The 13,509-nt window shown below is 41.5% G+C and overlaps 1 protein-coding gene across 1 annotated transcript in view; it reads left to right on the top strand.

Annotated features, from left to right (window-relative positions):
- The window catches only part of LOC105504716 (sterol 26-hydroxylase, mitochondrial), a 36,505-nt gene that overhangs the window by 19,230 nt on the left and 3,766 nt on the right, over positions 1-13,509 (top strand). Inside the window, exon 2 of the mRNA XM_011932241.1 lies at positions 11,134-11,324. Within this exon, the coding sequence (XP_011787631.1) occupies positions 11,134-11,324 (191 nt within the window). The remainder of the gene's footprint in view (positions 1-11,133; positions 11,325-13,509) is intronic.

Here is a 13,509-nt window from a genome sequence, read left to right as displayed (position 1 = left end):
GCGCTCCCCACTCCTCCTCCTAATGCTCTGCAACGCTTTTCCGTGCTGCCCGCCCTTCCCCCAAGTCTCTTTACGTTTCTAAGCCCTTATCCAGGCGCCGCTGTGAAGCCAGCAGACTTCACTTATCAGACCTTGCTGTGATAAGCAAACCCCAATTACAAACCATCCAGACTACATGGCGGGGGGAGGGGGTCGTGGGAAGCATAAACAAACTTTACCTACACCCTCCTGTAAGTTCCTGTTTATCTAGCTGCTACCATAAACGTCACAAGGTGATATGTGGCAAAATTAACCAGCAAATAACCTCGAGATGCGGCCATACCAAAGAACACCCTCAAAGTCCCCTCCCCAATATAAACCCCTCATTCTGTAAGCTTGGGGCTGCTTCCTCACTGACTGTTAAGGGAGCAGCCGGCAGGTTAATAAAAACTTGCTTGCCTGACTTTGGGTCTATTTTTCCTTTCTCTCAGCTAACTTTACACCAACCTCCATGATCACGTGAGCCAATTCTGTAAAATAAATCTCTCTATATATACATACATCCTATTGTTTCTTTTTGTTTCTGGAGAATCCTTTTAAATATATCCACAAAATTACATCAGTCCACTGTCCAATTTGAGAGTTTCTTCCAAATCCAGTTAAAGCAATTTTTAGACTATACCCATGGGTATTTCTTGGTGCCCCAATGACTTGTGCCCAGTGTTGGAAAAGGCTGAACAGGTTTGACAACTGTGTTTGCCATCAAGTCCCCAGCACACCTTGACCAGTGCATAAATCCTCTGGTCCTCCTTAGAGAAGGAGGAACTTGGGTTTCTGCCCTAGTCCTGTTCATCTTGACGGGGGTAAGATCTTTGCAAAACACAAGGAGACATATGACTGTAATGCAAGTTGTGGGGTACCCCCATTGCTGAGAAACCCCTGCTAGACTGCAGCCAAGGGGTTTTATATTCTGCAACTCTTTTCTGAGAGAGGACAAGGCAGAAAGTCCATATCTCAGAACCTGAGAGGTGATAAGAAGCTGTCTTGGGACACCTCCGAAGGAGATGGGGAGGCCAGTGAGGAGTGGGAGGGGCCTCCCATTCTTCAGTGTTCCAGGAGGATCACAGGGCAATAAATATTCAAGGCTTAGGGAGGCTGAGTCCAAGGCTTTGTGTATATGGATATGTGGAAGGTCTTAAGGGTGCTATGGCAAAGTCACGCAGCCTGGTAGTGCTGAGCTAAACTAGAACAAAATCTGTAGCCAAGCAGTCCCTGACCCCTTAACTGGTACTGCCCGCTGGGGATGACTGAGTTGAGATAAAAACACAAGACCGGCCTGGCACGGTGGCTCACACCTGTAATCCCAGCACTTTGGGAGGCTGAGGCGGGCAGATCACCTGAGGTCAGGAGTTTGAGACCAGCCTGACCAACATCCTGAAACCCGGTCTCTGACAAAAATAGTAGAGCTGGGCATGATGGTGGGTGCCTGTAATCCCAGCTACTTGGGAGGTTGAGGCAGGAGAATCGTTTGAACCCGGGAGGCGGAGGTTGCAGTGAGCTGAGATCATAGCACTGCACTCCAGCATGGGTGACAGAGTGAGACTCCATCTCAAAAAAATTTCTTTTTAATAAAAGAAATAAAGATAAGACACTCCAAGTTGGCCAGGTGTGATGGCTCACAAAAAAATAAAAATAAATAAATAAATAAAAACACATGACCATGAGACAAGCACTTTCTTTTCCTATAAAAATTATCTTAAAAAAAATCACATAAATATGAGTTACAATTACATGCTAATTTTGTGGCTACATACCACATTTAATAGAAAATGCCATTTAGAATTGAAATAACTTACAGAAGTAATATATGCATATTTTAGAGAAATGAGAAAATTAAAGAAACAAAAAGAAGAAAATCCAAATCGTCCATAATCCCAACACCTATCGCATAGCACGATGCCTTATACCCATAGGTTCTTAATAAGCGTTTGTGAGATGAATACATAGATACACCCATGATCTTGTTATAAGCAGACAGACATTGTCTGGTTTCCCCATATGTCATCTACATACATATGTTTTTTAAAATAAAAGCGTACCATATGCTCTCTTTTGTAACTTGCCATTTTACAGAAAAATAAATATGAATATCTTTTTCAATAAACACACTTATATAACAATTTTTAATGACTGAAAAGCATTTCGTTGGATGACTACATCAGAATTTACTGAACCCTGTTGTTATACATTTAGATTTTTCATGTTTAAAGCTTTGATTAACATTAATATATCTAGCACTAAATGTTTATATACATTCTCAATTATTTTCTTAGAACAAAACTCCTAAAGTGGAACCATTGTGGTAAAGGATTTGTTCAGATCTTTGATATGTACCACCTGCCAAATTGTCCTCCAGAAAAGTTGCAAAGGGAATACTTTTGCATGACAAAGGCCATTCCAAAAAACAAACACATGGCCACACACGGTGGCTCACATTGCTTGTAATCTCAGTACTTTCAGAGGCCGAGGTGAGTGGATCACTTGAGGTCAGGAGTTCGAGACCAGCCTGGCCAACATAGTGGAACCCTGTCTCTACTAAAATACAAAAACATTAGCCAGGCATGGTGCCACATGCCTGTAATCGCAGCTACTCGGGAGGCTGAGGCAGGAGAATCACTTGAACCTGGGAGGTAGAGGTTGCAGTGAGCTGAGCTGGCGCCACTGCACTCCAGCCTGGGCAACAGAGTGAGACTCCATCTCAAAAAAAAAAAAAAAAAAAAACAACCAATTTATTTTTGCAAATAAGTACATGCAGAATATATATCACGAAGACATACCATTTTCAACTATGATATTTGCAAAAACAGTCTCTGCAAATATAGTTGAAAATGGTATGTCTTCGTGATATATATTCTGCATGTTCTTATTTGTAAGATTGAACCTGTTTTCTGAATAGATTTACTATTTATATTTCTTTTTTTGTAAATTCCTATTTTTATTTTTATGTCTGTTTTTCAAAAAGTTTTTGAATTGTGTATTCACACATATTTTCTTCTTGTCTTTTTGTAGTTTCTTTTAAAATCTTTATCCCACCTGGGATTAGTTTCTGTGCATGGTGTGAGGTCCACAAGGCAGGTGCCTGACCAAGGGGTCACATAAGGAGCAGGAATGGAGCCTGCACTTGGCTTGCCAGTCCCTGGGCTGTTGCCAGGGCTGCAGCTGCATCTGCCCGAGCAGGTCTTTTCTTTTTTTTTTTTTTTTTCTAATTCCTGCTTAAGGCACTTTTTAGGCCAGCAATGACCACGGATGTGGGTTCTCACTATATTTTCTCCCCAAAAAATCAACCAGTTGCTTTAATGACATTTGTTCACTTATTTGTTTCCTCTTATTTAAGACTAGGCTAAGATCAATCGGAATTAGTTTAGCCTGTGCAGCCTAGCCCTAGTCAACAGGGGAACGACACAGCAGCAGGGGCCACGTGCATCAGGGATAAGAACCCCTTCCCCTCCCTTGTCCAAGTGTGCGCTCACCATTGCTCCATCTATAAGGGGTGCACCCTTCCGTAGAAGTAACTTGCCTTGCTGAGAATTAAAAAGAACAACAACAACAACAAAAAGACTAGGCTAAGATGTGAAGAAACAGAACTACTTGCATTGTTACCAAATGCTTTTTCTATCTGCTAATTAATTGTTTACTTCCTATAAGGTCTTTACTATTTCTTGCTCATTTAAAGAGCTTTGATTCTCAGGATGCATGAGTTTCCTCTGCTTTTTGGAACGTTGTTCTAGCAGCTTGTCAAAGGTAAGGAAGCCCTCACATTTCTGTTTACTCTTCCACAAGGCTGCTTACTACCAGTTTGTTGCTGGGAGAAAAATAATACTCTGTTTCCTGTAGAAAAGAGAGACTGCCGACGTTTTCTTCAGAGAGCAAATAAATGAGAATAAACCAGCCTCTGCTCCCTCATCTAGGATCTAGGAACTGATACTGTTACTTTCTTTTTTTTCTCTCTTTTTAAGCCATTCTAGTGGTTAACCGTGGCTTTGGTTTGCATTTCCTTAATGACAAATGATGTTGAACAACTTTTCATGTGCTTATAGGCCATTTGTATATCTTCGCTGGAGAAATGTCTATTCAAGTTCTTTGCTTATTTTATTTATTTATTTATTTTGAGGCAGAGCCTCATTCCATCACCCAGGCTGGAGTGCAGTGGTGTGATCTCGGCTCACTGCAACCTCTTGGGTTAAAGTGATTCTCATGCCTCAGCCTCCCAAGTAGCTGGGACTACAAGTGTGCGCCATCACGCCTGGCTAACTTTTGTATTTTTAGTAGAGACAGGGTTTTGCCGTATTGGCCAGGCTGGTCTTGAATTGCTGGTCTCAAACTCCTGGACTCAGTGATCTGCCTACCTTGGCCTCCCAAAGTGCTGGTATTATGGGTATGAGCCACCATGCCCAGCCATTCTTTGCTTATCTTTAAACTGAAGTTGTCTTTTTGTTGTTGGGTTGTAACAGTTCTTTGTATACTCTGGATATTAAACCCTTGTCAGATATATGATTTGCAAATCTTTTCTCTTGTTCTGTAAATTGTCTTTTCACATTCTTGATAACGTCCTTCGATGCACAAAAGTTTTAAATTTTTTTTCTTTTTGAGACCGAGTCTCACTCTGTTGCCAGGCTGGAGTTGCAGTAGTGCGATCTCTGCACTGCAACCTCTGCCTCCCAGGTTCAAGTGATTCTCCTGCTTCAGCCTCACAGGTAGCTGGGACTACAGGCACGTGCCAGCACACCCAGCTAATTTTTATACTTTTAGTAGAGATGGGATTTCATCATGTTGACCAGGATGTTCTCGATCTCTTGACCTCGTGATCCATCCACTTTGGCCTCCCAAAGTGCTGGGATTATAGGCGTGAGTCACCGTGCCCCACCATTTTTTTTCTTTTTTGAGGTGGGAGTTTCACTCTGTCGCCCAGGCTGGAGTGCAGTGGCGCAATCTCAGCTCACTGCAGCCACCGCCTCCCAGGTTCAAGTGATTCTCCTGCCTCAGCCTCCGAAGAGCTGGGACTACAAGCATGTACCACCATACCTGGCTAATTTTTGTATTTTTAGTAGAGACAGGGTTTCACCATGTTGGCCAGGCTAGTCTTAAACTCCTGACCTCAGGTAATCTGCCCACCTCGGTCTCCCAAAGTGCTGGGATTACAGGCGTGAGCCACTACACCTGGCCAACAGTTTTTAATTTTTATGAAGTACTATTTATCTATTTTTTTTAATTGCTCATGCCTTTGTTATCAAATCTAAGAATTCATTGCCATATCCAGGGTCATGAAGACTTACTCTTATATTTTATTCAAAAAGTTTTATAGTTTTAGTTCTTCTCTTTAGATTGTTGATCCATTTTGAGTTAACTTTTTTATGTGGAGTGAGGTAGGGATCCAGCTTCATTCTTTTGCATTTAGTTATCCAGTGGTCCCAGTACCATTTGTTGAAGAGACTTTCTTTCCCCATGAATGGTCTGTGCACTCTTGTCAAAAATCAGTTGACTGTAGATGTTCCAGTGTATTTCTGAATTCTCAGTTGTATTCCATTGGTCTATGTGTCTACACTTACGCCAGTAACATACCGTTTTGATTACTGTAGCTTTGTAGTAAGCTTTGAAATCAGAAAATGAGAATGTTCCAACATTGTTTTCTTTTTTATTATTGTTTTGGTTATTTAGGGCCCCTTGCAGTTCCATATTAATTTTAGGATCAGGTTTTCCTTTTCTGCAAAAAGGCCATGGAATTTTGATAGGGAATGCATTGAATTTGTAGTTTGCCTTGGGGAGTACTGCCATTTTAACAATATTAAGTCTCCTAATCCATGATCATGGATGACTTTCCACTTATTTGGGTCTTTAATTTCCTTCAGCAGTGTCTAGTAGTTTTCAGTGTTCACATGTTTCACCTCCTTGGTTAAACATATTCCTAGGTATTTTATCTCTTGGATACTATCTATTAGTGTGTTTGGGCTGTCATAGCAAAATACCACAGACTGGATGGCTTAAACAACGAATTTATTTTCTCACAGTTCTGTAGGCTAGAAGTCAGAGATCAGGGTGCCAGTGGTTGGTTTCCAATGAAGGCTGTCTTCCTGGCTTGTAGTTGGCTGCCTTCTCCCTGTGCCCTAGAGGGCAAGCTCTTTGGTGTCTCTTATTATAAGGATGCTAATTCTGTCAGATCAGGGCCCCACCCTTATGACCCCATTTAACCTTAATTACTTTCTTGGAGGGCCCATCAACAAATATAGCAACACAGGGTTTAGGGTTTCAACATAAGAATTTGAGGGGAATGCAGACATTCAGTCCATAACAGAGGTTACTGTAAATGGAATTATTTTCTTAATTTCCCTTCAGATTGTTCTTACAGGTTCTTAAAACTCCAGGGGAGCTACTGTTAACCAGTTTCCTACGTATCCTCTTCCCCACCCACTTTCTATGTCTGTCTTTCTCTCATGTTCTTTGCATTGTCTGCAACATGTTTCTTTCTGCTGGATTCATTGACAACTATTAAGTATGTACTGAGTGTCTTATTAATATGCTTAGTAGTGTGTCCAACAATTTGGGATGTCATAAAGAAGTATGACATGGTTTCTGCCCTTGAGGATTTTCAATTTAGTTGAAGAGACAAGAAAGACATCCACAAAATAATTAGAAAACAATTTAGGAACATATGTAATTAAATTCTCAACTGTCTGGCCCATGCACTAGGATAAAAACTCTTTAAAAATAGTCTTTTATGCTGTGCTTACTGCTGTATCCCTAGCCCCTTGAACAGTATAGAAGGAACAGGACATGAGATTCATAAATGAATGTTGAATGAATTCAACATTCTCCTGCTTTGGAGTTTCATCAGGTGGGGGCTAACCCTCCCATTCATCCTGAAAGATGATCTTTGTTCTGCAAAGTGGCTCTTAGACAGGACCCATCTGAGAATGCTGGGACTTTCCAACTGGCTCAGGTTACGATCTAATGGTAGGATCACAGACACAGCACGTATCACTCAGCAAGTATCCTGCTGTCTTTCTAAAATAACTTCTTACATAAGTAGATCCTTGTTAAGTTCCACTAAGTAAACTAACTGAGAAGCATGAAGGAAGAAGGCATGGCTTAGCTAAAAGAAGAAATGTCCCAGAAACCTCCATACTGACAGCCAGGAAGTGGTCTCAGAGGCTTTGGATTCCAGGAAAGAAGCTGGTGTTATTTATCTACTTTTAAAATGTAACTTTTTCCCCTCTGATTCCAAGAACATGACAAAAAATTTGAAAAACAAATCACAGTATAGAGAAGAAAGTAAGTTAATTTGTAAAGCACTGTTTACCACCATTGAGATAACTGCTGTTCAGATTTTTATTAAAATGTTACATGTAAGTTTACTTGAACTTAACAGAAGGATAAGAAACCAAACTTTAGATAAATATTTCTTCAAAATGGTATATATTTGTTTTAAACGGGTCTTCTAAAATCAAAGAATTAAGAGACATATTAAGAGGCTGGATTTATTGCAGTAGTTCTCAATCTGTGGTGATTTTGTCCCCCAGGGGACATTTTGGAAATGTCTAAAGACATCTGTGGTAGCCACAACTCAGAGGGTGTGCGGTACTCGTGGGGAGAGGCCAGGAATGCTGCTAGGCACCCGGCAATGCACACGACTGTCGGCCACAACATAGAATTATCCACTCCGAGTATTAACAGTGCCACAGTTGAGGAATCCTGGATTGTTATTGCATAGTATTGTGGTTTTAAAATAGTACACGCTTTTCAAGGGCCTATGTTTGTTTCCAGTTCATAGGACATAGTTGTTTTCTCAGGGATCCATGGAGTAAGTGGTTCAGAGCATGGCCTCCAGCCAGGTGTTCAGAGTTTGAATCCTGACTCTGCTACTTAATGATAAAGTGACCTTGAGCAACTTCTTTGGGCCTCAGTTTCCTTATCTGCAAAATTGTGGTTATATATATGTGTGTATATATATGTGTATGTGTATATATGTATATATGTGTGTGTATATATGTGTATTATATGTGTGTGTGTATATGTGTGTGTGTATATATATATGTGTATCTGTATATACATATATATATATATTTCTTTTTTTTGAGATGGAGTCCCCCAGGCTGGAGTGCAGTGGTGCTATCTCCGCTCACTGCAAGCTCTGCCTCCCACGTTCACACCATTCTCCTGCCTCAGCCTCCAAGTAGCTGGGACTACAGGCGTCCGCCACCATGCCTGGCTAATTTTTTTGTATTTTTAGTAGAGATGGCGTTTCACCGTGTTAGCCAGGATGGTCTCGATCTCCTGACCTTGTGATCCACCCATCTCAGCCTCCCAAAAAATTGTGGTAATATTAAACCTACCCCCAAACAGCTGTAGTGAGGATTGAATGAGTTAATATAAGTAAAATGCTTGGAAGAGTATCTGGTTTATGGTCAGCTCTATGGAAACATGTGCAATTATTATTGTTAATGTCTTAAACTGGAAACAAATTAAGCCTGCTAGGGAATTTAATAGAGAAAAATAGACATGTATGTAAAGTATATTTTAAAAGGAAACTTTAAGAAAAAAAACAAAACTCACTTACAGGAAAATGATATGGCTGGGGCACTTATAAATCTCAGGAGTATTTGCATGAATTCAGAGGCTCAGCAAGGTTTCCCTGCCTTCTAGAACTATCTGGTCAATGTCAGGTGACTTACTGTTTCAGAAAACATTTCTTTTTGTACCTTTAGATTTTAAAAGTTTGAATAGGTAATACATTATAATAGTTCAAAACTCAAACAATAGAACATGATACACATTAAGCAGTCTGACCCCCTCTGCTGTTCCCCTGACTCTCCTATAGTAATCATTTTATATTTATTTATTTAGAGACAGAGTCTCACTCTGTCACCTAGGCTGGAGTGCAGTGGGTACAGTCATGGCTCAATGCAGCTTCGACTTCCCAGGTTCAAGCAATTCTCCCACCTCAGCCTCCGAGTAGCTGGGATCACAGGCGCACACTGCCATGCCCAGCTAATTCTTTTTTTTTTTCTTGTAGAGACAGGGTTTTGCCATGTTGCCAAGGCTGATCTCAAACTTCTGAGCTCGAGTGATCCTCCTGCCTTGGCCTCCCAAAGTGCTGGGATTATAGGGGTGAGCCACGATGCCTGGTCCAGTAATTACTTCAACTAGTTTCTTATGTATCCATCCAGTATTTTTCTATAAAAGCAAATATAAATACTATATATTCTTATTTTAGACCCCCTTTCTTAGACAAAAGATATACTTTTTCACATAACAATTTATCTTGGATATCTTTCTGTATTAGTACACAAGGAATTTCTTCATCCCTTTTTTTTTTTTTTTTTTTTTGAGACGGAGTCTCGCTCTGTCGCCCAGGCTGGAGTGCAGTGGTGCAATCTCGGCTCACTGCAAGCTCTGCCTCCCGGATTTACGCAATTCTCCTGCCTCAGCCTCCCGAGTAGCTGGGACTACAGGCGCCCACTACCCCGCCCGCCTCGTTTTTTTTGTATTTTTTAGTAGAGACGGGGTTTCACCGTGTTAGCCAGGATGGTCTCGATCTCCTGACCTCGTGATCCGCCCATCTCGGCTTCCCAAAGTGCTGGGATTACAGGCTTGAGCCACCGCGCCCGGCCTCTTCATCCCTTTTTAAGGTGACATATTATTTCATTATGTGGATGTCCTATGCTTTGTTTATAAATTTGCTTGTACTTTTTGTAAATATTAACAAATCGTCCTCCAAGTAGGGATGTGTTATTTTGGAGTCCTACCAGCAGTATATTTTCCTTCCAGGGAAATAGGCGTATTCACTGCAGTTTACAGACGATCAACTGTTCAAAATTAAGACACACTGTCAGGTGTTCCTGGGAGGTAGAAATGGGAAATAGGTCTAAATGCATGTTGGGAGTTTGTCAAGACTGTCCTCCCAGGAATTGGCAGAATCAGCCATCGGTTCAGGGTGATGTCCAGGTAAATGGGTGATATATTGAAGGCAATTATGTTGGATTGGTCCTAGGAGCATCCAGGTTTTAACACCAATGCTAAGACCCAGTAAAGTTGGAGTTTTTCTGGACTATGGGTTGGGTGAGGTTTCCTTCTATAATTTGAATGATAGATTTCATCTCTTTAATTGGTAATGTCTTTTTTATAGAAGCCCTTTGGCCTAATTTCTATACTGGAGCTGATTTTGATCCTCTTAAAATCTCTTCAGTAACAGATTAGGAAAGACGAAGTGCCCAGGACACCACTATGTTTCATTTTCTTTCGGTTTGTAGGTGTAACTTACCTAGGAAATTTAATCTCAGGATTTGTGGGTTATTTAAATTTTTTATCCCCCGAAACATGTTTCTTTTCCCTCTCATTTTCAGCAACTATAAGAATATCATAGCAATGTCAATTTCATAGAGGCTATGGATATCAATTGTCAAGTGCTTTAGAAATTCTAAGATAAAATATTTGAGAGTTATATTCCATAACATGGCCAGTAATTTTTTTTACTTCTTTTTTCTTGTCATGTTAGATTTCAAAGACAAAATCATATGGAAGCTCAGGAAACTCATGGGAAATAAATAAATAAATATCATACCACATGGCTTACTTCATATTTGGACCCTGACTTTCTTATCCAGCCTATTGTTTTTCCTGTTGTTTCTCATCAGGCTTCTTTTTTCTTGTTGATTACACAGAGCATTCATCATTTCATTGACAGCAAGCTGCAGTAGATTTAAATGCAAAAAATGAGCTAGAGGCTTTCTATCACACCTCACTAAAGGGCTCAGTTTCCCTAAAATGTTGGCCCCCAACATACACCTTGACATACCTCAGTTTGCCATATATCTCATTTTTCCAAACCTTCATTCCTCCAAGGACCTCAATGCCCCCAGTTCCACCAGACACTCATTACTCTAATACTCTAGTTACTTGTGTGCCCATTATTTTTTTATTGCTCTTCCTCTGAAACAACAGGTCATCCTGGTGCCTACCTCATAAACAATGTACTTTTTTTTTTTTTTGTCCAGCCCATTTGCTCTGGTGTAGCCATCAGACCCTTCCTCACCCCATCTCCTGTCCTGGAAGCACCTGCCCAACTTGGCCCAGTTATTCAGTTTTGATTGAATCCCACAGGTGCTTTACAAGGCCAAGTACGGTCCAATGTGGATGTCCTACTTAGGGCCTCAGATGCACGTGAACCTGGCCAGTGCCCCGCTCTTGGAGCAAGTGATGCGGCAAGAGGGCAAGTACCCAGTACGGAACGACATGGAGCTATGGAAGGAGCACCGGGACCAGCACGACCTGACCTATGGGCCGTTCACCACGTGAGCTGGGGACTGAAGGGACTGGAACAGGGCTCCAGAGGGTCAGGGCGAAAGACAGTGGGCACAGGGCAGGCAGGTGGATAACCAGCAGAATAGGACCCCCCTGCATCCTCTGAACCTGATAGTCTAGAGAGCAGTTGTTGGGAGGTGCTGAAGCCCAGGGACCATTCATTGACTCTCTGCTAATAAATATTAGGTTGGTGCAAAAGTCATTGCTGTTTTCACAGTTAAAAATTATGGCAAAAACCACACCTGTAATCCCAGCACTTTGGTAGGCTGAGGCAGGCAGCCTCCCTTGAGGTCAGGAGTTCAAGATCAGCTTGGCCAACATGGCGAAACCCTGTCTACTAAAACGACAAAAATTAGCCGGGTGTGGTGGTGGGCACCTGGGAGGCTGAGGCAGGAGGATCATTTGAACCCAGGAGGTGGAGGTTGCAGTGAACCGATACCATGCCACTGTACTCCAGCCTGGGCAACAGCGTGAGACGCCATCTCAAAAAAAAAAAGATCTTTTTAACTTGACATCTGCCACTGAGGGCAAGATTTAGGTTGCAGCTTTTCACTGGGCCAGGCCACCTATGACATGACAGCTCAGATTTAGAATCAGAGCTAAACATTATGTAGAGCCCTTTGTAATCTATTTACATTTTTTTACTCTAAAGCCAGTTTCCTGAACAGATGATATCATATGCATGCATTTAAAAGCTCTTTTGTGAATCTTTGAGTCAGATGATTGGGGGAAAAAAGCTATTCTGCTAACTCATAATAAGTTTGGGGATCTAAAATTTTTGTTTTAACATATATATTTTTAAAATATCATTTTATGAAGCGTTGTTTCCCCCAGGAGATATTTTAACAACCACATTTAAGTTCTGTATATCCGATTCCTACTGTTGAGAGTTTTATTTTTGGAACAACTTGAAGTCCCAACAAATGGGTCTATTCTGGTTTTCATTTCTTTTTCAGCAACACTTTTAGTTTATCTTTTTGCATTTTCCCCTAACATAATAAAGGCAGCTCCTGGAGTGGGGTGTTGAAGGTCATTAAAGAAATAATAATTTTTTAAAATAAAAAATATGTATTTAAAAAAATAAACTTGACTGGGTGCGGTGACTCACGCCTGTAATCCCAGCACTTTGGGAGGCCAAGGCGGGCGGATCACGACGTCAGGAGTTTGAGACCATCCTGGCTAACATGGTGAACCCTGTCTCTACTACAAAAAAAAATACAAAAATTTAGCCGGGAGTGGTGGCACGCACCTGTGGTCCCAGCTACTCAGGAGGCTGAGGCAGGAGAATCTCTTGAACCCCAGAGGTGGAGGTTGCAGTGAGCTGAGTGGATGACAGAGCAAGACTCTGTCTCAAAAAACAAAACAAACAAAAAACAACTTTATTAGTTTTAAAAATTCAAAAGTAATACTTGCCGTGAAAATTTCAATAATAAAATATGAAGTCTCTTGCCCTTCCACTCCTATCAATCCTCCTTAGCAACCGGTGCTGACAGTTTGCTGTGTATTCTCCCCTCTTTATCCAGGAGCATGCAAATATACATGTGGATAGGTAGGATTTGTCTCCTTTTTAAATTGGACCATATTGTACTTATTGCTCTACAGCTAGCCTTTAAGAAAATGGACTCATACCCAGCTTGCTTAGGAAACGAAATAGGTTTGAGAAACAGCTGGGAGTGGGGGCAGTCCCTGGACATTAAGCTTGCTTTTGGGAAGCATGTTTCCACCCACGTGAGCACCCTTGCCTAACTAGGGAGGGGGCCTGACCGTCTACTGCATGACTGAGGCAAGAGCCTAGAGCTTTAGCCTCGTGGGCCTCCCTGTCCCTCTGACCCACTGAACCAAGCAGAGCATGAAGGCTCTGAGCCTGAGGAGTCCAGGAACCCTAATCTGGTCCTCCTTTATTCCTCAGCCTCCTCAGCTCCCCCTGATTTGACATATGGAATATTCCAGAGCTGTATAATTGCAAGATAATCAGTCAATATTCACTAAGCATTCACCATGTGCCAGGCACTGAGCTAAGCACTTGAATGATGTGAATAAGCCTCCTCAGATACGCACTCTTTTTTTTTTTTTTTTGAGATGGAGTTTCGCTCTTGTTGCCCAGGCTGGAGTGCAATGGCGCGATCTGGGCTCACTGCAACCTCTTTCTGATCCAGAACTAATGACATGTAGTTG

The sequence above is a fragment of the Colobus angolensis genome, unplaced genomic scaffold (assembly GCF_000951035.1).
Source record: "Colobus angolensis palliatus isolate OR3802 unplaced genomic scaffold, Cang.pa_1.0 Scaffold95, whole genome shotgun sequence".
In the NCBI taxonomy this organism is placed as follows: domain Eukaryota; kingdom Metazoa; phylum Chordata; class Mammalia; order Primates; family Cercopithecidae; genus Colobus; species Colobus angolensis.
Note: the sequence above shows the minus strand (reverse complement) of the source record. Positions and strands in the feature narration are given on the sequence as shown.